This window comes from Osmerus mordax, chromosome 13 (assembly GCF_038355195.1).
Source record: "Osmerus mordax isolate fOsmMor3 chromosome 13, fOsmMor3.pri, whole genome shotgun sequence".
In the NCBI taxonomy this organism is placed as follows: Eukaryota; Metazoa; Chordata; class Actinopteri; order Osmeriformes; family Osmeridae; genus Osmerus; species Osmerus mordax.
The window spans coordinates 9,798,283-9,824,373 of NC_090062.1; the positions used below are offsets into that span (position 1 = coordinate 9,798,283).

Genomic DNA, 26,091 nt, shown 5'->3' on the forward strand with positions numbered 1-26,091 from the left:
CTGCTAGGACAGGACCTCACTGTCCCTCGTCCCAGACACCAACTGAGAGATCTAAGAAAAACTGAGGAAGCAAAACAACTCTTTGGATGATAGCACGAGTCACCGCTGCATAATGGCTGGGATCGACATAACAAAACTAATCTGACAGACAAGTGCTAAACTTATTTTGCTACTCTACGGTAAAGCATCATCTACTTCAAGAAGAAAAGTAACTAGAATGTGTAATCAGTGGTACATATCAGTCCACAAAAATATAGAATTCTCAGGAGGTAAAAAGGTTTTTCTGGTGTTCATTCCATTCTTCACTTCCATCTCACTGACTTCACGCTTATGATGCTAAACACTCATTCATCACACTCCTCTCATGCGCCAAGGAGCTCTCCCACTGATTGGCCAGACTAGCCTCTGAAATGGAAGGGGCTCCGTCCACACTAAGGCCATTGATAAAGGTTTGCTGTAATGATAAAGCCAATACAAGCAAGTTTGGTATGCTCTGTCCCAAAGTAACTACAGGATTAAATCAACCAACAGCAGACAGCCTGCCATAGCACAGACACATCATTCCAAATTAATACAAATGTATCCACTTGTGAGGAGGGCATCACCAGGCTTTGGACCGTAACTGACACAACACTCTAGAGAAACATTCACTACATCCATAGCAACCAGACTCTACAGTGAGCAGGTCAGCCTGAAAAAGATACCCTGTCTTGTCAGCCATGTAACATCAAACAATACATGGCTTTTCAAATGTACCAAACCTTGTTCCCTGAGTTTAGGAAAAAAATGACAACAAAATAATGAGGTAGTATAAAACAGGAATTGCAAGGGCAACTGTACATCAACGTGTAAAACACAAAGCAAACATTCACTATCCTTGTTAAACCATTATTACTAGGAATAACTGACACCGCATCAGAATACTGGCTCGTCATTAAGTTTCTGAGGTATAATTGTGTAAGTGTCTCTGATCAGGCAGAGGAACCTGAGAAAGACCAGAGCTTCACCTGTGATAATTAAGACCAGAGCTTCCTGAGAGCGCTGAACCTGGATTGGTACCCTTACAATCCCTACATCAGGACAAACAAGGAGACGGAAATGGGACGAATCTTACTGAGCAAAAACAATAACAATTATTGCTATCAAGAAGTATCAGGGTTGTTACGTAAGAGAATATATCCAATACATAACTGAGGAATAAGCTGCTATTAAATATAAAGTTGGAGTTTACCAAGTGGTAAACTGAGGTAGATATTCAGCAGAGGAAGGGCTCACTCTCTTCTCTGCTCCAGTGATAAACTCTATTAAATAATGCCAGAAATGTGACAGTCACATTTCTAATTTTTTACAATCTTTTTAAACATTCATGGTGGTGAGAGTTTTCTTTCTAATACACAAACAGACAAGAGTAAAATAGCAACACATTCATTAGAAGAAGGCAGTGGATGAAGTTTCCCGTGGCCCAGTCTTGACCCGGTTCTACCACTGATCTTATGGAGCTCTGGATTCCAGCTCATAGTCCTTTAGAACAGAGCTGTGGGGTGGGAGGGGAGGGGAGAAGGAAGGTTTAAAAGATCACACACACAGCTGGAGAGGAAGTGCAGGCTGGGCATAGCTGTCTGTGGCCTGGTAGTGGTGTCTTCTCTTCTCCAGGGTGTCTTTGCTCTCCTGCTCACCCAGCTCACCCTCACTCTCCTGGGCAGGGCTGCAGTCCAACCCTCCTTGGTCCTCTTCTCTCAGAGAAGCCGGGCGGCTGTTGTGTCCAGACGATAGCAGGGTCATCTCTGTCTCATCGTGTGAGTAGCGCCCAGAGTCGCCAGTCTCGTGGCTGCCTTCACTGTTGGAGGAACCTTCAGTGTCCCCCCGGGGCCCGAACAAGCCCTGCAGGGAGGTGGGTTGATGGGAGCAGGAGGGGGACTCATCCTCGTAGCAAAGCACCATGCTTCCTGGCTGGTAGGACACATTGCTCAACCTCGGACCCTGAGGAAGACAACATATCAGCACCGCTTCTTCCCAACTAAGTAAATGTTACGATTGGTTGTTTCGGAAATCTCACTCAGTCTTGAATCTCTGAGGGGGGCAGCTCATTGGGAGTCATGAGTCAACCAATCTTACCTGGACTTTGGTGTTTTTCTCCTTGGTGAAGGAGAACCATGTCTTCTTCTTCTCCAGGCTGGGCAGGACGGGGCCCAGGCTGTTGATGATGAGGTTGGTTCCTCCCTGCAGACAGAGGGTTTGAGTCAGAGACTGTGTGCTGCTCCACCCAGTTGCTGCCATACAAGTAAAACCAGATTGATCCGGTCGTACAGACTTGTGCATGAAGGAGCATGTTTTTATCACCTTGGCATCAATAAAGTGCTCTGTTGTCATTATGGACACGGCGATATCACTCTCAGCCTGTATTTCGGAGGGGGCAGAGCAAGTGGGAGCGGCCACAGAGGGGGTGGAGCCGGAGGCCTCCCTGATGGTCTTAGAACCTGAGGATTTACTGAGAAAGAACAACTCTGATGTCATCTATTGAACTACTATGATAATAGTAGTTAACTGCCATAATAAATCAACTATTGTGCCATACTCATATACATGTGAAACAACTAGAATGTCATATACAGCAGAGGAGAGTCTGCAGGTGAGTCATCAATGACATTGCCGATCTGAACAAAATGGCTACCTGGTTTGTCCTCTACAGAGGATGATGAAGGCACAGATGATGATGCAGGTGAGAGCAATGCAGACGCCCACGATGATGCCTGTCATGGAGGTCTGGTCCAGGTGGTAGAAGCCATCAGAGAACACTGAGGGAGACACATCCTCTGTCAGCATGCTAGTGTCGCAGCTCAGTCAATACTCATGATACATGTCGATTCTGCCTCCTATATACGGATCAACCTTCCTCAGTGTATCCATACCAACGCCTGTGTGCTGTGGACTGTAGCGGGGCGCTCGGTACTGACCTGTAGCGTGAGAGGAGCCATGCGAGTGGTGTGGGCCGTGTCCACGGGCGGAGCCTTCTGGCTGCACCGCCAGCTCCACAGCATGGGAGAAGGGCCCATCCCCCATGTCATTAGACGCAGACACCTTCACCAAGTACACGTTGCCAGGCTGCAGTTTCTCCAGCAGTGCCATGGTGATGCTCCCTGGCAACCACATATCTCACAGGGTAAATAAACCCATTTGAAGCTTGGGTGACAGCATGTTGTAGAGCTGCACTGTCAGTACTCTCATACATTCTAAAAATAGATATTCACATTTGGCCCTTCATAAATCATGTGTGGTACTCTAGGAACTAAGTCACCCCTGACTCTTTCTCTTTTTTTTCGCCTTGGCGCCACATGATGCAACTGACCCTCGGAGGCCTGGGGTTTACAACCCACTGGAAAAATACACAACAACCTGGGACATGAGGGGCTATTTGTGATCATCCTGTCAGGGGAGAGTGGGGGGAGGGTCAAAGATCAATGGCTCTCTGCTCCAAAATCCCCCATCCCCACAGCCCCTAGCTCCAGCACCCCCACAGCCCCTAGCTCCAGACCCCCAGCTCCTAGCTCCAGCACCCCCACAGCCCCTAGCTCCAGACCCCCAGCTCCTAGCTGCAGACCCCCAGCCTCTAGCTCCAGACCCCCAGCTCCTAGCTGCAGACCCCCAGCTCCTAGCTGCAGACCCCCAGCCTCTAGCTCGTCACCTAGCAGTCACCGTCTGGACCAGCAGGCTAATCTACGGAGCAGAGGGTGGGGTAGCTTCTGACCTCCTCACCCAGCAGTGGGTCTGCAGGAAAGATCAGATGCCTCACATTTCCTGAAGTCATCTGGTTTCCATTACAGCCATGCTTCCCAGAAGCAGAGCTCTACACCAGGAACTGGGTAGAGCAACATACTCCTGCCTGCTATCTAGGAGGTCCAAGGCCTTTTAAGGGCTCAATGGTCTCAATCGTGGTGGTGAACATAAGAGACCCCAGTGTGTTTTCATGCCTCTAAAGTCATGTTCATGACCAGTATAACAGACAGGACATAAATGTATATAAAGAGATTAAACACCTTCTTTAAAACTATGAAGTTCTTCATTAAAGGTTTTGACCAGACATCAGCAGTAGCTCTAACCAGGGGTCATAATGAATAAACGACATTAAGCCAAATGGATTGGAGGATGAAATGGGGTATTGATTTCCAATGGGCTGTAGGGTGTGGGAGCAGGGTCTGGTGTTGTGGGGCCCATGCATCTCCTCCAGTCCACTCCTTCTCTCTCTATTTCTCACCCTCTCTCTATCACACACACAAAAACACACACTCTCTTTCTCTCGCCTTTGCAAAGACACTCCTCTCACTCTATTTCTCACCTTCTCTTTGCAGCACCTGCCACTCCCCTGCCAGCCAAGCCTGTCTGGAGGCATACAGGATGGTGTAGCGTGTCACGGCTACGTTGCGCTCATCTGGAAGCTTCCATGACACCAGGGCTGTGTCTTCCTCTATTAGAGTCACTTTAACACTGGAGGGGGGCAGTGTGGGAGCTGTGGAGATAGAGGACAGGAGAGGAGAGGAGTGGGAAGAGAGGGAGAGTATTGCTACTGGTAAGAATATACTTTTCAGCTGGATTGAAAAACACAATGACAAAAACCAGAGACAGTAAAGATAAATGTCTGGTGAGCTTTAGGGAACAGAAAGTGAAACTACCGAATCAGGATCCTGGACAAAAGCACACAACACAAAAGCAGCTTATTTTAATGTGAGTCAGTGTGTCTGGGCCTGTTTCTTCCAGGTTAGGGTTATTTACTCCCGTTTCTTAGGAGTACTAGGTGTGGTGTGTGATGCTCACCATCAGGCAGGGTGCTCTGGTAGACCACTGGGCTCCAGGGGCTGGCCAGCTGCTCCAGGTGCAGACGCACAGCAAACTCGTACTTGGTGTTGGGCTCCAGGTCCACCACCAGCAGGCTCTGCTCACCACTGTGGTGTGTGTGTACGTGTGGGAGGGTGGAACATGAGTTAATGATCATTTTTTTACATTTGTTGTAAAGATCATTTTATTTAGAAGTGTGAATATGAGAGTGTGTACATGTGTTTGTGTATGAGTGTGTGAATGTTTCTGGGTGTGAGGGCCACATACGTCAGCAGGTAGAGCACCAGGGAGGCGTTCTGCAGACCCACGGGGTTGCAGCGGACCGTGTAGTTGACGGTCTGGCCCGAGGTAAAGGCGGGGCGTCCCCAGTGGAGCAGCACCGCCGAGGAGCTGTTGGCCCGGGCGTACACGTGGTGGGGTGGGGGTGGGGGGGGCACCAGGCGATCACGCACAGCTGGGGGACACAGGGACAACAGTGTTACAGTCAGAGGTGGCTGGCACAGGTTGTGGTATAGGGGTTGTGCTACAGGCGGATGATCTTACAGACGCATCCGGGTGTGCTGATAGTCTGGTCGGCCTGGTAACCGTCTCCCATGAAGCTGTATGCCAGGAGCTTCACGTGGTACTTCTTCCTTGGGTCTACATCAGACAGAAGAACAGCACAAAGAAGATTTTGTCATGTTTAACCTCACATTACCATGAGCAGCCACTCATTCCCTCTCTCTAAGACTCTGTCTGTCCACCTGGGGGGATTCAACTGTCCACCAGACTCTCTGGCCACTAGGGGGGGGGGGGAGTAGCTTGACCCTGGGGCTGGGAGGGGGGAGGTCAGAGAGGGCTGCTGTGTATGTGGGGGTGAGCTGGGAGAGGAGGACAGATGCTGAATGCTGGAGCCTTGTCCTGGTGCCACTCAGAGCAGCGAGGCCTCAATACAGAACCTCCCACATTCATCAGCCTGGCACCAGCAGTATGAGGGGAGCCTCCCACACAGGACTATCTGTGGTCAGTCCTATTCAACCTAAAATTCCAGGTAACATGAGAGTGCTTCATCCACACAACCACTTCAGGGGTCAGAGTGTAGTATCCAACCACTCCACTAGGTAGTGCTCAAACACACTAATATAGAGTGGATTGCAGAAGAAGTTGCATGACTTCTTTCACTAAGGAAGAGCATGTCATAGTATCGACTGTGTGGACTTGTTCTTCCTGACTATGGGGCTGAATGTAATCATGGAGCGGGCGGTCACACCAGTCTGGGGGAATGGGGGGTGGGTGGGATAGGTCAGGCAGAGATAACACTTTGAAAGAAATCCGTGTCACAGCTCTGCAATACAAGATCAGCCTCTTTCTTCCCCCAGGCTCCTCCCTCCCCCCTCTGGCCCTCCACCTCAAAAGAGGCTGACAGAGAACTGACTGACGATCAACTGCATGTGTGATCTATCCAAGATAAGATCACAAATAAATACAAACTATGCTGGTAGTGGAGGAGAGATGGAGGCCTCTCAGGGACATTCTCAAATAGGCAAGGAACACTGACGAACGCTCAACTCAACAACTGTCTGTTTCTTGTAATTGTCTTTTTTTTAGTAACATGATGTCAACACCAACAGACCAGTGATGGTTGACATTAGAGTAGCTCCTTCATGATTCGTGTCCTACAGTGAGAAACCCTTATCCAGTCTCCCTTCTACCTCCCCCCCTCAAGCACCCCATCCTCCAGCTGCCATATAGAGTCCACAGACAGACTGGCAGGTCCAGTTCAGGTCAGTGTCCAGGCCTTTGTCCATCACAAAGTCCATATCTACAAAACAGTGGTCAGGTCACCCCCACCCCCAGCCCAAAAGCACAATAGACCTGCCGTAACCATTGCAGAGGGGGGTGACATCTGGGCCACAACCTCTGACCTCAAATCTGGGCAAGCGAAATCCTGCCAGGGGAGGGGCTATGAGGGGGAGGGTCAGGGGAGGTAGAGCGAGAGGGTCGGGGGAGGTAGAGCGAGAGGGTCGGGGGAGGGAGAGCGAGAGGGTCGGGGGAGGGAGAGCGAGAGGGTCGGGGGAGGGAGAGCGAGAGGGTCGGGGGAGGGAGAGCGAGAGGGTCGGGGGAGGGAGAGCCGCAGTGAGAAGCTGAGAAAAAGGGAAAACACCCGAGCCAAAAATAAAAAGCTTGTTAATAGGAGAGGACAAACAGGAAGGAGCCCTGAGGACACAGGGCAGTTCCTCATGTGAGCTTTCATTCACTTCCTCACTAGGAGACTCTCCCCATCATGGAACTCTACCTTCATGTAACAAGAATTGTGGCATTTGATAATTTCTGTAAAAAAGATATGTAAATAATAATATACATATAAATGTATTAACATATAAAACCATGCAGTTTTGACTAAACCAGCCTTCCAATGTTAGCAGTGTCTGATGAATCTAGGATTTATCCTGGCAGAGATCTGTGGAAAGATATAAGGTGTGTGTACCAGGGACCTAGGTGCTGAGTCACACAATCCTGCACAGTAACACCCTTTACAAAGGCTACCTTTCTCATATGTGTATTAGCCCGCCATTGAACTATACCCTGAGATCAAATATGATTCAGCTGCCACTTAGTAATGGACTAGAATCACCTTGTGTGGATTCAAGGCTTGTGATCGGTTGGTAGCAGGGAACTGAATAGTTACTACTGTTCAGCTGAATATGACTGCAGCTATTTTCTCCACTGCTTTGAGGATATAATAAACACCATTCACTCAGTCTATCAGCCTGACATATCTTAACATAAACCAAAATGAAGCAGGTTTATTTTCCCGTCTTTCTCATTGGATGAGTCTAGCAAGACCATACCCCCCACCACCCTACCTTCACCCCCATAAATTATCATGCCAGTTTGTATTTAAGGGAGACATTCTTGAGCTGTTTGTGGTCACCTGATTTTTACAGCCAGTGTGCAGATCCTACAAGCCTCAGGCTTTGTTCTGCCCTGAGAATTCCCCCCCAGCTCAGGCCCCCCCACCACTGGCCCAGCTTGGGCAGGGCCATAAATGTCAAGTCCCACTCTGACCCTCACCGCAGTATATATCACAGGGGTAGACTTAGCGTATATCTCTTACACACACACATATACACACAAAAGAGGCAGACACAACTTATCTGTTAACTTTCACACCAGTGACCTGCAGATAGGCAGGTCTCCTGCGCCCTAAGCCAGGGTCTACAGGGCCCTCAGTGCCCCTAGCAAAGGTCTTCCATGTCATAAGGGGCCCCAGCCAGGATATACTGTACTGTGTGCCAACAGGTATGACAGGTATGTTACCCTCCTCTGCCATGAGAAATATCAACACAGCTGGTAAGAGCCCGGTGTTTCAACAGTGTGTCATTCACAGAGTGCTGCAGACACTCACATTCCCCACTCTGCAACACTGTCAATCAGGCCAATGGTCTTAAGACATCGTTCAATAGACAAATCAGAACATGTCTGTCTTCACAGGTTTATAACTCAAGAAAGTCACACCAACTCAATGTCCAACCTACTGTAATGGGGTTTTCTTGACAGGATTGTGAATTTGTACCTTTTAAAGAATGGGCTGTTTAGTTAGAGCTGGCATACGGCATGGGCAGCCCAGGGAGCTGGGACACACATGGTTCTCCTAAACCCTGCTAGTCTGAAAGCAGCTCTCTCAGACATGTTCTAACCATCCTCTCCACATAGAACAGGAGGGAGGAAGTCGAGCTCCTCTCCTCCACCCCTCATCTGACCTAAGGCCAGGCTGCCATAGAAACTTTAAATTACAGCCCTACACATTATAATAATTCACTAAATAGACATTCAAATCATGCTGATCTCCTGTGTTTATGGTCCCCCAACCCCCGTCCCCTCCCAGAGAGCTCATTGGAGAGGCAGGGGGAATAGTCACCAAGGTGGGGGCTGATTCTGACTCTTGGCTTATAAAGAGTCTTTGTGGCCCTAGAGCCTAACACAATGAGAGGCTTTGATGTCTCTGCTCCTCCAACAGCTCTGCTCATAGCAGTCATAAACCAGGTTGTAAATCATCTCCTGGCTTACAGGCTGTCCCTCCTCTGTGCTAGTAGGGTCCGTGGAGGCCACTCATCTCAGGAGAAACCATCCCCAGTCTGTGTGCCCGGGAGGTTTGTAGCCCTCTACTCTATGAAGGACGAGATCACAGATTGAGTCTGACTGACACATATTCACATTAATCTTCTTATCTCCGCCAAGTCATTCTATCAAGCTCCTACATTTAGCTACTAAGCCTTTTCCCCATCCAAAGACAAAGTATGTGTGTTTACTCTCTCACACTTTTGTTCACAAACTACATGAGAACTGGTGTCGAAGACGTGGAGCTTCGAAGATATGACTTTTACTACCCTTGAAACAACAAGCGTAGGGGTCACATACTGTACTTCAAATCCCCCCAACCCCCCTCTCATCCTGAACTCCCTGATTTGAAAGTCAGCTGCTGACCACCTGGCTGACCTTCTATGGCCACAGATGGTCAGTAGGGGGTCAGGACTCCCCTTATTTGCCCTCCTCTCTCCCCTCCTCTCCTTTCTCTACCACAGTGGGGGGGGGGGGGGGGAGTAGACAGACCACAGAAGAGCCAGGGCTGACTTAGGCGGGTGAGACTCACCCAGTCCTCCGATGGTGTGCCTGGTCATCAGGGCGGGCAGCAGGGTCGGGGCGCTCTCTGCCTGGCTCTCCTCGTGGTAGAACAGCCGGTAGCCCTGGACGCTGGCAGCGTTACCTGGTGCCAGTTGCCAGCGCACTATGATGGTGGTGCAGTTAACCGGCTCCAACCGCAGCTCTGGGGCCAGGGGGACTGGGGGGAGGGGGTGGTTGGGGTTAAATATGATTTTATTTTATTCAGATCCCTTCATGATAAAAAATAAAAAATAACACACATTACCCATGCTTAAATGCTCTCATGATGGGCTGATCCTGGCCTAGAAACAGGCCACACAGCATGTTCAAAAGGCTAATCTGTTCTCATAATTCTAACCCCCACTATCTATAAATATGTCAAATTAAACCACCATCTTATAGTAATTGAAACCTAAATTGTCCAACTGTAAATTAACCAAATGATTAACCATAGCCCATAAACCCCCCCACCTACCCACCTCATGGAATGAGGGGCCATGCTGGGCACAGCAGGATTATAAAGGAGGAAAATATTCGGACCTATAGAAGAGTCTTCCTTTCCCTCTGAGGCCTGCCCACCCCCCCCCCCCCCACCGAGGCCCGCCTCCCCCTCTTTATGACCCATGACTGAAGCCATTCCAATGTTACTGACAGTGCAGGTTAAAGGTCACAGAGTAACAAACCCTAAGCCTTCACAAGATTATGAGAGCCAGCTCTTCTCATGGGTCTCTCCCTCTGGAAAGGAGATCTCCAGCTCCACCCCTCTTCTCTGTCTCTCCTCACCTTTAGCGCCGGAGGCCTTGGGTGTGCGGTGTGACGTCCAGGCGGACTCCTCCCCCCAGCCCACGGCGGTGGCGGAGGCGATGCGGAGAAGGTAGATGGTGTCCGGCTGCAGCCCCTCCAGGAGATGCTGGGTCTGCTGCCCGTTCAGCTCCAGCGCCGTCACCACCTGCTCGCTGCTAGTCCGGTAGGACAGGCGGTAGGCGGACACATGACCGCGACTCAGCTTGGCTGAGAGGGGTTGCCATGACACCTGGATGTCTGAGGGGCTTTGGCTTTTCAAGCTGAGCTCTGGGGCGCGTAGAGGTACTGAGAAGAAACAGAACCAGTTAGAGGTACTGAGAAGAAACTGAACCAGTTAGAGGTACTGAGAAGAAACAGAACAAGTTAGAGGTACTGAGAAGAAACAGAACAATTTAGAGGTACTGAGAAGAAACAGAACAAGTTAGAGGTACTGAGAAGAAACTGAACCAGTTAGAGGTACTGAGAAGAAACAGAACAATTTAGAGGTACTGAGAAGAAACTGAACCAGTTAGAGGTACTGAGAAGAAACAGAACAAGTTAGAGGTACTGAGAAGAAACTGAACCAGTTAGAGGTACTGGGAAAAGACAGGACCAGTTAACCACAGCAGTCACATTGAAGGTCCGGCATGACACTGTGCTGCCTTGTACTCTTGGTTTAAACAGTACACTGCTATTTAAACTAATGCTTTGTGGAGTGCTGAGAACAGTCATTGGCCATGGATGAACACTACATTAATTTTTAATGAGGCTGTTTAATGTCCACAGGTGGGGCTAGGTTAGGAAGGGCAACAGGTTAGGAAGGGCCAGACTAATGTCTAACCTGCTGAGGCCTCTCTACTAATCCTGCCTTATTAGACTCCCTCCGAGCCACGAGGAACAACGTCTCAGGGTTGACCCCTAACCCCCGACTGGCCCAGCATGAACAGCAGCCTAATATCATCCATAACTGAACCAGCATGGCAGCCTGCAACCCAGAGGCCAAGACCAAGGGCAATTGAGGCTCGACTGGAATTTAAAATCAATCCAGGGTTGCATATGACAACACACATAACACCAACAAACACATAGCATACACGTACACACAATCTTTTTTTTGTGCTTGTGTAGATCACATCGCATGTAGACAGACAGACAGACAGGCAGGCGGGCAGAAAGAATAGGTAGCATGCTGACTCACCATCTTCCAGGGTGTGCTGGAACACATGGTCCGACATGCGGCTGGCTCCCATGGGCATGTACGCCACAATGTAGAACGTGTAGTTCCTCGCCGGCTCCAGGTCATCAATAATGTAGCGGGTCGTGTCGTTCCCAATGACGATCTGATATTCCTCGTTGTTCAAGCCTGGTTGGAAAACAGGATGATGAAGAAGAAGATGATGGATTAAATAGCTATAGATAATAGGATTTCAATGCTACCGACACCAAAGGCTTAAGATAGATTCACTGTTTTGCTGCAGAAGCACTTCCTGTTCCTCCCAGCGCCCTAGAGCACCTGCACACCTCCGGCCCTTACAGCTCAGCATGAGGAACTCTACACACACTAGAGGTGTCCACTCAATCAAAAGTATGACCCCCTCCTCTAGTTCACAATTTCATCCTCACGGCTGGGACAAATTCCTCCATTAGACTTTCCCACATCTCTGACTGGTCTTCAGAGCTGTTTAATGAACTCAGATTAGGAAGGTCACACAAAAGCCTCACTTGTAGCGCAGAATACAGTACAGAATGGTCTGACTGATTCCTGACCTAGTAAACAAGATCCTTGAGAGTAAACAGACGTGGCCTTGTCCCTGTGGCTCAATGGGCCTGGAAACCTCCCTGAAACACAAAGCCTTCCTCCCAGCCCCGCTCCCCGGCCCTCCGGCCTCCTGGAGGCTGCTCTGAGGCCTTATCCCACTCCAACATCCATTCATTAGCAGCTCCTCACATCTCCGCTGCAGAAAGCCAGACTCCACCACTCCTGTCAGTCTCATTGCCATTCTCTCAGACACAATGTGTCACTACATCAAGTGAACTGAATCCCAAGCAGACACCAGTTATTCAAGGAAAACTGAATGCAAGTTTTCTTTTACTTCTTCATCCATACACAGTTAGGCAGGTGTTTCCATTGGTGCCTGGGCTGGAATATTCTACCTCCACAATGGAATTCCCCGGTCTGACACAAACAACTGATTCTGAATAGACTGTCTTTGAAATGTTTGGCTGAATTGTTTCATTGCTTGAATGTGACTCTTGTTGACTTTAATTTCAATGTTCCCATAGAGGCTGAAGAGAGTGAAGCAGCACTGCAGGACCATTAGCCAGGATGTCTGCTGTCTGTCCTGGATCTGGCCAGGAGAAGGACCTTGCTACTCTGGGGAAGACCCTGGCCTGTCTGTACAGTGAAAGCTGCTGTTGTAAAATGCCAGGAGTTCCTTGACCTTTGCCCAACAACAGATGGCCAATCTCTGAGTAGGGGGCCATCAGGAAGTGGAAGCATCTTGGGGTGGCAGAGAGAAAGAGAGGGTGGAAGAGAGAGAGGCAAACAGAGGCCGAGAGAGAGAGAGAGAGATATTTCTAAATATTTCTGTAATTCTACCGTTGCTTTGGCAATATGAACAATTGTTGGTTTCATGCCAATAAAGCCCTTTGAACTGAACTGAGAGAGAGAGTGAGAGAGAGAGAGAGAGAGAGAGAGAGAGAGAGAAAGAGAGAGAGAGAGAGAGAAAGAGAGAGAGAGAGAGATAAGCCTAGGTAGGTTATGATGGTATGTCTGCCAGTGAGTCTCACCCTCTGCCTTCATGTAGTGGACAGAGTAGGCGATGACTTTGTCAGCGTTGTAGAGCGGCCTCTCCCAGGCCAGCAGGATGGCTGAGCTAGACACGGTGTCGGCCTGTATGGCACGTGGCGCGCTGGGCCGGTCCTCTGACATCACCACAATGAGCCGGGCCATGGTCAGAACTGAACCCTGTTCACTTTCTGCCTGGCACTGGTAGATGGCATCATCCTCTGGGATGATCTGGTTAATCACCAGTTTGCTGTGGGACGCACACACACCATACACACACATAAGCACACACACACACGTACACACACATGCTTCGTTAGACACTCACCGATGCTCAGCCTGTCGTTTGACTTTATTATTCTTTTTTAAGTGAAACTGTTACCCTGCCCTGCTGAACGAGCAGACAAAGGAAATTAGAGGGAAATCAACTAAAACACCATTAGCCTCACTGCTAAATTATTCAACTTCCTTTCTACTGCAGGGACAAGCTAATTAATGTTTCATGGAAAGAGAGTTTCCAGTCAACAAATATAACCTATTAAACAAGAGTCTGGGTGGAACTTGAGAGGTAATGAGAAAGAGAGAGATGTGTTGTGTGGTCTGCTGTGTGTTTGTGTGTGTGTGTTTGGTGAGCTCGGACCTGTTATACATCTTGATGCGTCCGTTGGAATGGACCATCTCTCCATTCTTCAGCCAGGTGATCTGGGGCACGGGAATGCCGTGAGCCTGGCACACGAAGCGGGCGGTGCCAGCACGAGGCCGGGTCAGGCTCTCAGGCCACTCCACCAGAGAGGGGGGGGCTGGGGAGGGAGGAAGGGAGAGAGGGGGAGAGAGAAAGAGAGAGAGAACAGCATATAGGAGGTTAGACTCTATAATAAAGAGCCTGTCTGGTGTAAACCTTCAATGGAGGTAATTTCCATATTTCAGAGACACTAGCCAGTGTGTGTGTGTACCTAGCACAGTGATGTTGGCGGCGGCGACGGTGTAGTTGCGGGTTCTTGGCGTGGTGGCCCGGCAGATGTACACGCCTCCATGCTGCGGCTTCATGTCAGAGATGATCAGGTTTCCGTTACCCAGGACCTTGGTGTTGAACACGTCCATGGGCCTGCCATCGGCCCGGCTCCACGACACCAGGGGCCGGGGGTGTCCCGTGGCCAGGCACTCCAGGACTGCACTCTGGTGCAGGGCCACACTGGCGTTCTGGGGGCCCGCGATGATGCGAGGGCGCTGGGGCAGGCGGGGGCCAGGAGCTGGGGGCAAAAGAGGTCTGTCACTCACCAACCCTCCTGGACTGTGTCACACCTGATAGTTCTAATCCCACATCTCGGTCTGACTCTGAGGCTCCTCCCCCCACTCACCAGGAGTGACAGTCAACGTCGCCTCGGAGCTCCGCCTCCGGTTGGCAATGTTAGTGGCCACGCAGCGGTAGCTCCCAGCGTCCGCCCTCTGAACGCTGTGGATCTGCAGCACGCCCCCCGGCAACGCTGTGATTCTGGAGAAGAAGACATGGAGGTCATCGGTCATCAACGCAGACTGTGATGCACTTCCTGATCAGTCTTCTAAACAGTCCTGAGCTGAACCTGGCACAGCGTGCCACACCACCAGGAAGCATACCTTTCCGTTGCCAGAGGTAATGTGACCCGGTTAAACTCCCAGGTGATGATTGGGGGGGGGCTTCCAGACACCAGGCAGGTGAAGCGGGCAACAGAGCCCTCTGTCACCAGAATGGGGGAGGGCTGGATGCTGAAGGGGGAGATACCTGGAGGACAAAACAACACACTGTCATTTACAAGCTGCAAGGTATGGCTCAGTGGTTAGAGCACTTGACTGTGGATCTAAAGGTGCAAACCCCCCTGTACTCTATGTTGCTTTGGTTAACAGCGTCGGCTAAATGAATACAATAGTATTAGGACAGGTAATAAACATGCTGGGCGACGGCACATCTCTTTGAACATGCAGTTCATGTATAACAGAGATCGTAGATAATCGCAATCACAACAATGTGAAATCCTGTTTCACTTGTATCCTACATTAACACTGAGTATACAGTGTCTATCACAGGCACTAATGTCCACATGATCTCAGATCAGGAAAGGTTGAGGTTGAATGTATTTCTATCACTCATTCTGATCCCCTGTATCTGAGGCTATCCAGTTCAAGCTCCAATCAATGGCATTTATGGAAATAAGCCATGGTGTCGAGCAGCCAAAGATATCTTATCAATATTCACTGCTGCCTCTCCAGAACAAATCTCATCCTGAATGAAAACTCGGTTGGTCTAGCAGCTTGTGGGTTTCCCTGAGGATGATTGGGTGTCTGCCACCCCCAGGTCCACAGCTAAACCAGTTCAATATTACATGTCTGCCCTCTCTAAACGCACCCAGCATTAACAATCAAACAGCAAATAACTCAAAGGCTAGATATCTTAAAGAAATGTTCTCTTAAATGTTTTGAATCTTTTCAACTCAAGAGAGTAGCATACCGGAAGGTCACTAAGCCCCCACCTCTCATCCGACACATCGCCTCAGGTCATGTGTTTGTTCTAAGTGATCAATGCTGCTCTTCATAAAGTTCGGTATAAATCACACTTCAGGAAGGACTGAGATGAACCAAATCTTTACATATCCCCTGAGACACCCCCCAGGCCTGAGAACCCAACATGACCACCCCCCTCCCAGAGCCCAGCGCTGCTCCTACCCTGAACCCTCAGACATCAGTATGGATCAGGGGAAAACATACTGCACTGCTACAACAACTCTGTCCACCTCAGTAATGCTCCTACAGCTATGCAGAGGAGCACTTAAACCGTCAGTAAACAAACAGAGAAAGGTGACCCCCCCCCACCCCAAACAGAGAGAGGTGCAAACAGAGAGAGGTTCTCTTGGACTCCCTCTATCTGTCTTTCGACCTATTCTCCTCCCTCTCTCCCTCACTCCATCTCTTCAGGTTGGCTTGCCTGAGCCAGTCCAACAATGGGATCCCCAACTCAGTGTTTACCCAGAGAGACTGCCACCCACCCTAGGCTTCACCCCCCCTCAAGCCTTATCTCAGGAACAAACTCTCTGCATTCCTTACTGAGAGAAACAGGTCACGCAGTAAAGGGGGGGGGGGGGGGCGTCGTCAGGGGAGAGGAGAGGAGAGAGAAGGAAGGAAAGGGGGAAGGAGGACAGATTACAGAGCTGAGATATAAAGCCAGGGGATTCAGGCTGGGGTCAAGGTTCATGGTTTCTGATTGGGCAGCTGTTCCAGAGTTACCAGAGTAGCCTGGTCTCTCTCAGGCCAGAACAACCAGCCTGAACCATCAGCCTGTAACACTGTACTCTATTGCTGCACTCTCACCTGATGTCTTCAACTGATTTCGCTCCCTGGGAAACCTGTCGTAACATTCAGCTGAGCATCTTCCAGACGTTTCTACTACCCTCTCACTGCTAGCTACATTCAAATCTGTGAGTCGGGTTCTCACGAGGTTATCCTACACAACCCAAAATCACTTTGATGTAAGATGTATTTAATTCAATTACTTTCTTTAGTGAGCTGCCATGCCTTTTGTGTGATAGGCGCAGTGCAGAGAGCGCACACACACACAATCACAAACATACTACCCTTCCCTCACTGTAATTCTGGTGTCTTCAGCAGTGCTCAGAATCACCAACATGCTTCCATGCTGAAAATGTGGAACCTCCAATCAACATCAAACACATTCCTCAGTGTTGCACAACACTACTGACACCCGGCGGGCCAGGCCACAAGACGAGCCTCCAGCCTCTCCTCCTGCCTCGCTCCCTCTCCCTTCCTCCCTGTGTCTCTACCTTCCTGTGTAAATGATTCTAGATTGACAAATGGAGGCAGTTTATTGATTATAGAGAAATGTCAGTGTACGGGATATACCTGCAAGGGTTTTCTGACCAGGATCAGCAACTCTACCAGTCTCCATGTCTGAGAACATGTGACTTAAGTAATGATGATGCCACTCTAATACTTCTCAATGAAATGTTCAAGCAGATGAGATCTTTGCGGAAAAAGCTCTCTCTTTCTGATCTTCACCTCCATCTTTCTGTCTCTCCCTCTCTATCTCCCCTGTCCCTCTATCTGCCTTCCATCTCCCCCCAGGTGACTGCTAACACCACTAATGTGTTCTCTGCAAGGCCAGCAGTGACCCCCCTCTCCCCCTCACCGCTCTAACCACCCCCAGGGTTCTGAGTGTCCAGTTACCAGCCGAAGTATCCCTCTGACATGTCCCTTCACTGGGGAGGTCACTGCTCTCACCCCCCATCTCAGTGGCAGTGTTGGAGTATCATTGGTAGTTGATGGTATTGTTATCCAGGCTGTTGGGCCAGCTTGGTTCTTGTAGGGGGGATACTTCCTGATCCCAGAGACTATCTGACCATCTGCCCACACCAGCGACCCCACCTCCGACCCTAACCTCTGGCCCTTGACCCCACAGATTCTGGTCAACATACGGCTCCTCTAGCCAATGTCCAGCAAGGCCCCCCCTGCGCTGACTGCCTGGCTCGCAGATAACAACCAATCTGAGCCTCACATCCCCAACACAGGGAGGAGCCTGTCAGACTTTTTACAGCCACAAAATATCTAAGTCTTATACATTTATTTCTCCTCTCTCTCTCTCTCTCTCTCTCTCTCTCTCTCTCTCTCTCTCTCTCTCTCTCTCTCTCTCTCTCTCTCTCTCTCTCTCTCTCTCTCTCTCTCTCTCTCTCTCTCTCACACACACACACACACAACACAACACATCACACTCTCCCACTAATGCAGAAAGGCAGTCACTGCCTGATGATACGGTGACTGATATGAAACTTGAGGTTTCATTAAATCCACCCTAAAAGGTACAGCAGAGACTGACCATCGTAAGTCCTGCTGCTACCAACCCCCAACTCCACAGCATAACCCCCAAACCCCGATCTCTCTCTCCAGCAGCTCTGTAAGCAGCAGGTCAGCTGACAGGTCAAGCCTGGACAAAGGTTCCCTTAGAAACCTCAGGGGCCAGCTTAATCCCACCCTGCACCCCCCTCCCCTGGTCCCTACTGCCCCCCACACCCTGGTCCCTACTGGCCCCCACACACCCTGGTACCTCCCAGTCCCTACACCCTGGTCACTCGGCCATCCCACCGTGGTCATTCCTTAGAAGAGATATTTCATGCTTGTTGGGTGTGGGGGTATTGTTATGGTAATAGAGAGCAAAGCTACTGAGCATGGCCAAGCATGAGTAATTCAGCAACACAAGCAATAATAACACTGTAAATAATAACAATAAAGAAAATAAACTTACAATGCATGTTTGTATTTGGTGGATTCAATGTGTTTTGGGCTGAATTTATATTCACTGAGGGTTACTGACAACCCAGGAGATAATTCTAGAATTTTGTAGCAACAGGAAGTGGTCAAAATGGGGGAGGGGTAGTTCCCCCCTGTGGAGGCTGCCTCCAAACAGCTCTGACTCAACCTATATCTCCACCTCTAGCTGGGAAGAGAGAGAGGAAGAGAGAGAGGTTTAGAAAAACCAGGAACAACTTTCTAGGATAAGTTGAGCAACCAGATGTGGTCCTTCCCAGAGGACTGTACTCTGTAGCTGGAATGTGTGACAGTGGGACGAGGTCTTGGTATTTCTCACCATGTCACAGGAATATCTCTGCTTAGTCCCTCTCTCCTGAAAGCCTCACTCACTAGCAGCAACAATAGAAGTTTGGTGACAAATCAAATCCATCTATTGCTGTTGTATTGTGCTATTTGTAGGTGTCTATTTGTAACTGAATTCTTGGAACATAATAGAAATTGAGATACTGTTGAGTGATGAGCTATTCACAATGTGTGTTGACCCCACAATGTTAGTTTGTCCCTTTTCATAAATACTGAGGAAAAAAAGAAAGCTCTTCCTGACAACCCCAGGGAAGAATGCACTGTTGAAAAGACCCACAAATCAATCACTGGCTAGAAGGAAGGGCTGGGGGGATGGGAGAGTGGGTGAGGGGCAGGTTCAACACAGGACCAGGACAGATCAGGACAGCCCAGTAGTCACTAACCAGACCCAAGGAGGGTACATACTTTGTACCAGGCCTAAAAAAGAATTTTTCATGAACAGCATGGCCTCTTAGTTCAGGGTGTTGGTGGGGGGGTGGGGATGTTGGTGTGTGTGGGGGGGTTAAGGTTAGTGGGGGACAGTCTTCCCTCCCCTCCTTCCATCTCTTATCTAGCTGCAAAGTTCACCAATCGTTCAACATCGCCTCCCCTCCAGATACAGGACTCTCATTGTCTCTAATCTCATCAGAGCAGCAGAGTTGAACAGGTCAGTTACTGGAGAGCAACAATCTCCTGTTAAATGCCCCCTTTAGGAGCAGCTCCTCATTGGATCAGTTGAAGCACTATACAGCCTGAACACTCTGGGAAAAACATACAGACACACACACACACACAAATACACACGTCCTGTGTGCTGTGAGAAGACTGGACAGTGGTAGTGCCCCTCAGAGATGGGGACAGCAACAGAGAGGAATGTCCAGCGTGATTGCAGAGAAGATTTAGGTCCTGAGTGCCGTCCATCTACTGAGCAATCTAGAGTAACCTTTGACCTATAGAGCCACTGACCTAGGATGCCATGGCAACCCTTAATGTGGGGAGCAGGAGGAAATAAGAGTGAATCCTGTCAGAGCCCCAGGAGTCTGTCCCTCACCAGAGCTCCGCAAAGCCTCTGCCACCACAGACATTCCTTAGCAACCAAAATAAACACTGTGTCTATGGCCATATAATGGGAGAGCTGGAGGTCAAACAGCCGCTATGTGTGCTGGGAAATGGTCGTTTAGCTGCTCTACTGTGATTCAGTCTTCATCCCATCATGGTTTGAAAGTATCTCTTGGCATGTCAGGAAAACTAGTCTCATATCTGTCGGCCAGTCAGACTGGTGTTGAACAACATCACAGCCTTCTCATATCAATTAAAAAGTCCCATCATCACCATGGTAACTTCTACAGATAAGGAGCCAGCCTCTATAAGCTATTCATCATAGCTCTGGCAAGTATACCAGCAGGAATAAACTAAGGACACAGTACCTGCATACACAATGTTAAACTGTATCGACCGGCTAACAGGAACTCCTGAAGGGATCCTAACTAACAAGGCCATGGAGGACATGAAGGGACAGCCACATATCTAACACAAAATAACAAACCAGTCTAGTGTATCTGGTGTTGAAAGGGGCACATGGGACAAAAGGTCCTCCACATGCTGCATCTTCAATCTCCCCCTGAAGGATCCAGTACATGGATCTCTGCCTGGGCCACAGAAGAGCTGTCTCTCAGTCTGTGGCTCTCTCAGATGAATCCACGCTCTCTACCAGGAGGGCTTCCTCTATGGGATCTGGGGTGTGATAAAACTCACCAGGGAACACTAACACAAACACAGCCTCTGAAACGGCTTAGCAGATTCTGCAGGATGAACGTTAGAGCGAGGGCTCACACTCACAACTGCCTCTCTGGAACTCAACCAACTAACAGACTAAACTAACTAATCAAAACAGTAACGAAACTAAACTCAGTAAGGCTTCAGTAACAAAACTCCTTCACTGACTTCTACCATCCTCATAATTAGCCTTCCTTCAGTGAATAGGCCCAGCTGTCCAGCCCACTGATCTCTGGACAAACAAATGCCCCAGAATGAAGCCCTTTTCTTTAGGGGGGCAGTTGGGGGCAAGTGGACAAAGAGGGACAGAGTGAAAAGCCTTTCATTAATTCTCTGGAGTAGTAGAGCAGGGAGGAGGCAGAAGTATGAGGGAATGGCAATTCACATTTGTGTGTGTGTGTGTTCGTGATTCTCCACAACCCCCGCTACCCCCTTTGTTTCTTCCACAGAGCATTTCTCAGATATGTGCTAACTTTATTAGCTTCCAGATAGAGTGTTAAGCAGGTCTAAGTGTCTCTTTAAAACAAGCCTGTAAACTCTGGCAGTCTTTCCCTCCACCTTGCTTCATAACAGAAAACCACAAACCCACTCCATTAAGAAATCTGGACTCACACAGCAGCCAGTAAAAATGTACGCGTGTACAAAAAAAGCAGTACAGTCTAAGTGCAAAAACAGGCTGGTAGGAGCTTTTTGACTGCAGACAGCCTGGTTTTAGTGGCAGCCTGGTTTTAGTGTCTTTAAGCCAATTGGTGTTTTCATGGACCTCAGTGTGCCACTATGCAACTCAAGGCTCATTAACTGTGTTTTATTGCCATTACAAGTCAGTGTGGTATATCTCCATACAATGTGCAGTTGTACTGGATTGTTCTCAGTTGTTCTGATGGTAACTACTATTATTTATTTATTTTTTACTTTTTAGATCAATGTTTCTGGCCAGAAACACTTCTGTCAACACATTCTAAAGTGTTTACTTGGAGGTCTTCATCTCTTGGAACTCGACCAGAAAACACACATTTTTGTTTCTCAACATGTGTCGGTGCTCAGTAATAACATTGTCATGATCACGTCACATGGGAAATCATCTCCTTCGACCCAAACAGCTCCCACCATTCTTACCCATTATCCCAACTATGCTACTCCAGGACCTAACCTCTCCACCAACAGTTCAATAATAACAATATTCCTGGATGAGTGGAGGACAGCGGACGTAAAGGCTCAGGTTTCCTTGGGGGGGGGGGGGGGGGGGGGGGGGGGGGGATTCTTTGTGTAGAAAGTAGCACAGCAAGAAACATGGCCTGGGGGGGTTATGACACCCAGTATAATTCCCCACCCCCCTGCTTCACAGCACTCCCCCTGCCCCGCTCATACACACACCGCTGGAAAAGAAAGCATTCCAAAAGAACAATTCCCAGTGATCACGGAGCAAACGACATGAAAGGCCGGGCCAGAGAATAGCAGTCATCTGCTCCTCAGTTGAGGGGGCAGCCAGGTCCTGGATGCATCCTGACCTTTCAGACCTGCAGCTCCCTCATTTGCACACCAATACACATATTCTCCTCAGAAAAAGATTACTCTGCTTTCCCTGACCTCCCCTTTCCCCAACTCCTAGCACCACTCCAGTGGCTTTCACTCCTCTGCTGTTGGCTGGCCTGGCCAGGGTGGTGTCTTTGGGGGCACCAAGGGAGAGAGAGGGGGGGAGGGCATGAAACACATAACCCAGGCTGGATTTTAACCCGGCCCACTGCACCCTTAGCCTACATGGTACATGCACTTAACTTGGTGAGCCACTGGAGCGCCCCAAGATTAGACTCCAGAGAGCAGGGTAGAACCTGTGTCTGACTGGAAGGTCTCTGCAGCTGTGAGAGTGGGAGGTCTCTATCCCTCCCTGACGGCAGCCTCAAACAACTAACCGGGAACCTGGACCCATAGTCGGTCTGAGATCTGAGAGTCAGTCAGGAAATGCTGTAATGTAGTTGGATATTTCTTGACTGGGACTGTCTATTCCATTAATACCAGACTGATCTGTCATCAGTCATCATGGGTGTGTGTACACATGTTTACTCTAAAGGTGACATTTGTCCATGTCAGTTATTGGCATTGCATTCTCACACCAGACAAACAAGAGGAGTTCCCCAATCAGTTCCCCTCTCCTCTCCTCAGGGCCCATCCTGCCACCCTGCTGTTGTACTTACTTGCGATTGTCAGTCGAGCCTTCTGGCTCAGGATGGCTCCATACTTGTTCTGAGCGAGACACTGATACAGCCCCTCATCTGACCGGTCCCCTCGCCTGCTCTCCACCTCTGATATGTAGAGAGAGCCATTGGAGAGGAAGTAGACACGCTCGCTCTCTGGAACCTTTCCTCCGTTTTTGAGCCACCGGACGCCGATGGGCGCTTCTCCGTGAGCCTGACAGTCCAGCACCACGGCGTCCTTCCTCATCACCGTGGCATCATGGGGCTCCTTGATAAAAAACAGCTCACTAAAGCACAAAACACCTGCAACCAGGGAGGGAAGGGAGTCAGTGTGTGAAGCAGGAGAGATCGAGCAGATAGATGTCAGCCTAACTAGTCCTGATTCAGCCTAACTCGGTCTAACTAATTCCAAATAGGCCTGCCTAGTCCTAACTAGGTGTACCCATGTACATAACCCTAACTAGGTCCAACTAGGTTTAACTAAGTCTAGGTTTAACTAGGTGTAATTCGTAACTGTGCCTTTCCCTACAGTTGAGGGTCTAGGTTTTGTATCATATCTGCGGTGCCCCTTCAACTCTGCGCCTTTTTCGTTAACACAGCCTGTCTGTCTGAGGACACCCCATGTGTCCATCCTGTCAGAAGGGGGTTTATAGCTCCCAGCATGACATCCATACAGTTTTTAGCTTCTAGTTGCTTCCCTTACAGTGACAGGATCTTCACTAAAGGTGCCATATATCAATACATGCAGCTCCATGCAGAGGAAGATGTGATGTGTATTTATAAGACTAACTGGTGGGACTAGAGCCAGAGACCAAGCACAAGAACCAACCAGCACATGGTCTCTATGTTTTCATCTATGCACTCGTTCCCTCAGGCTTTCTCACTGTTAAGTGCATGTATTGGTGACACTGACGGCAGCTAATGGTTTCATGTTAAACTAAATCCTGTAATTCTGAGACCTGCTGAGATTCACACTGCAAGCAAAGACTCTTTGATCTTGCCTTTGTCATGCAAATATAACATTAGCATCTTGCATTGCAACACTGTTGTTGCACATGTTCTCGGAATTCTGTGATGCAGCACTAAATGGATGTTAAACACAAGAGGAACACTATACTGCGTTTATAGAGCAAACAATGTGCAAATGATGTGCAATAACACATTAAGATCTATCACTTCGGACGACACATTCTATGCTCCTAAAATAGATACAATTAGGCAGCGTACAATTAGAAAAAGTAAGTCTACTAAAAAGATACATTACTGTCACTCCATGATCTATTCAGAAAAATGGATACTTATGGACATAAAAAACGTTAGAAATTACGTTTGAATTAAAACGATCACTTCACTGATCACCATAGGCTACACATTATTTCGCAATCCACGTGTTTGTGTGTGTGTTGCGCTCAGAGGACCAGTCAATCGGTTGCAGTGAACAATTTTGTTAATATGATACTGAAACAGACGCACTTAAATGTTTTCTATTAAATCCACGACAGGCAAATAAAGTTGTTTTTGTGTAGTCTGTTGGTGTAGTTCAGGTGATAAATGACACCTTATCACAGGTCAATAGACTACCTTGTCAATAGACTACCTAAAAAGGCTTCCTCACAAACATAACATGCAATTCCATCAACAGCATCTTCTTGCCATTAATCACAACTCCAAACTAGAAAATAGTTGACTACACAATAGTTGGACTACACAATTGACTTATTTTCGACTACTCTAGATCTTCATTTAGCTGTTCAGTGTGTTTTTAACCCCAGTGTGGGGTTGGGCAGCATGGGCAGTGATGTCAGTGCTTTCCCCCCAATTTGCTTTTAAACCAACTCTATATTACACACATTCATTCAGCGCTTTTTCCCCTTACCTGAGATTGGAAGAAAAATAGCAAAAAACAGCAAACGCTGATATAATTTCCTTTTAAAGACTCCATTTATTCAAATCGTTCTCGCATACTAACTCTTTTAGTTCCTTCCTCCAGTTTAACTACGTGCTAATGCTGGTTACGACTGACTGCGCTCCTGATCGGGGTAGGGATTACTTTCCCCCTGCGTAGATGGACATGCCCCCACCCATTGGTGCGTGCTCCGGTTGAGTAAGGGACAATCTAGAGAGAGTTCATCCGCCAACTGGACATAATCAATGAAGCCTTACTCATCCCATTACTTTTATGTGACTCTGCAATTGGTTATGGTGTACAGTGGATTTCAGAAGACATAAAACATTCACATCCATTGTAAGCCTACCCCCACTGATGTTAGTGTCAGTTATTGATAGTTAAACATGTACTAGTTACTTTAAATTAAATCAAATAATAAATTTGTATTTAGCACTTTTTTTTACAAGCAGTGTCACAGAGGGCATCACATTTCATAGTTCTATGGTTTAATGCCACTACTGAAAGCAAAACCAAAAAAACAATAACATTGTGAATATCAAACTATGGATGAAACGACAGATATCATACAGATTTGTACCATCATTCTCATCCATTTACAGATCCATCCATCCAGGGAGAACCTCTTGTTGTTAGGTGTGCTTGAATGGACTCTTCCTCTATCAGCCCACTGAAACATGTATGATCAAAACAGACTTATGCTCTTCATTGTATAGACATCAAACCTGTGCTGTAGTTGTGACACATTCAGGCAGAGGTCCAGTCAGTAGAAGTTCGCCTGACCAGCTGTGTGGCTGTATTGTCTTTCCACCATGCATCTTTAATGGCTCTCAATGACATGGCTGTTTGCCAGCTCTGATAAGATGCTGAGAAGAGTAGCGCAGGGGGACTAAAGAACAGAACAGAGTTGAGAAGAACTGCACTAAACTGTCTGACATGGACCCCCCCCCCCCCCCCCCCCCCCCCTTAGTCAGCTATTTAGAATTGTCTCATAGAAAGAGTTTAGTTGTAAGTTTATCCAGTCAGCGCTCATGCTCAACACAGCCCTGTGGAGATCTGGGGTCTGGCAGAGAGGGAATGGAAACAACACACCATAATGCACACAGAGGCTGAATAAACATTTTAAAAGTGTTTTGGACTGTCAGCCTATCAGTGGCCATTCAGTATTTAAACCTCACATTTATTTTTAATGTCCCTCAAGGAGAAGAGAGTGTTCTCAGTCTCTAGAATGCAGGCAGGGCGGTGTGACCTCGTCTGAGAACAGTCACCCACATGCTGTCCCCATGGCGAGGAGAAACCCGTGCTGATGACAGTTTCCAATGTTTGACTGTGGGTGTATTGATCAAACAGGGAATACATTGCAATATATTTGAAGCTGTGACAGTGAGTCCACATCACACAGGCCTGCTGCTGGGAAAGTGGTCACTGCAGATGGAGAAGCTTCATGGAAATGAAACACATTCTCCTGTAGAAAGGCCTCATTGATGGGAGCGGACAGCTGCCGGGTGGAGGCAGATATTGATCCAGCGTTCATCTCTTAT

At 48.5% G+C, this 26,091-nt stretch overlaps 1 protein-coding gene across 1 annotated transcript; it reads right to left on the bottom strand.

Moving 5' to 3' along the window:
- Positions 1–1,575: 1,575 nt before the first annotated feature.
- LOC136955706 (protogenin A-like) lies at positions 1,576–24,729 on the bottom strand. Its single transcript, XM_067249434.1, has 20 exons — positions 24,726–24,729; positions 24,521–24,580; positions 22,645–22,947; positions 14,660–14,804; positions 14,404–14,537; positions 13,999–14,295; positions 13,686–13,845; positions 13,048–13,295; positions 11,456–11,620; positions 10,258–10,563; positions 9,464–9,652; positions 5,374–5,469; positions 5,098–5,284; positions 4,810–4,937; positions 4,334–4,504; positions 2,955–3,137; positions 2,672–2,795; positions 2,341–2,488; positions 2,116–2,220; positions 1,576–1,980 (listed from the first exon to the last, which is right to left on the bottom strand). Exons 1-20 carry the CDS (start codon positions 24,727–24,729, stop codon positions 1,576–1,578), a joined length of 3,558 nt encoding a protein of 1,185 aa, XP_067105535.1.
- Positions 24,730–26,091: the final 1,362 nt, after the last annotated feature.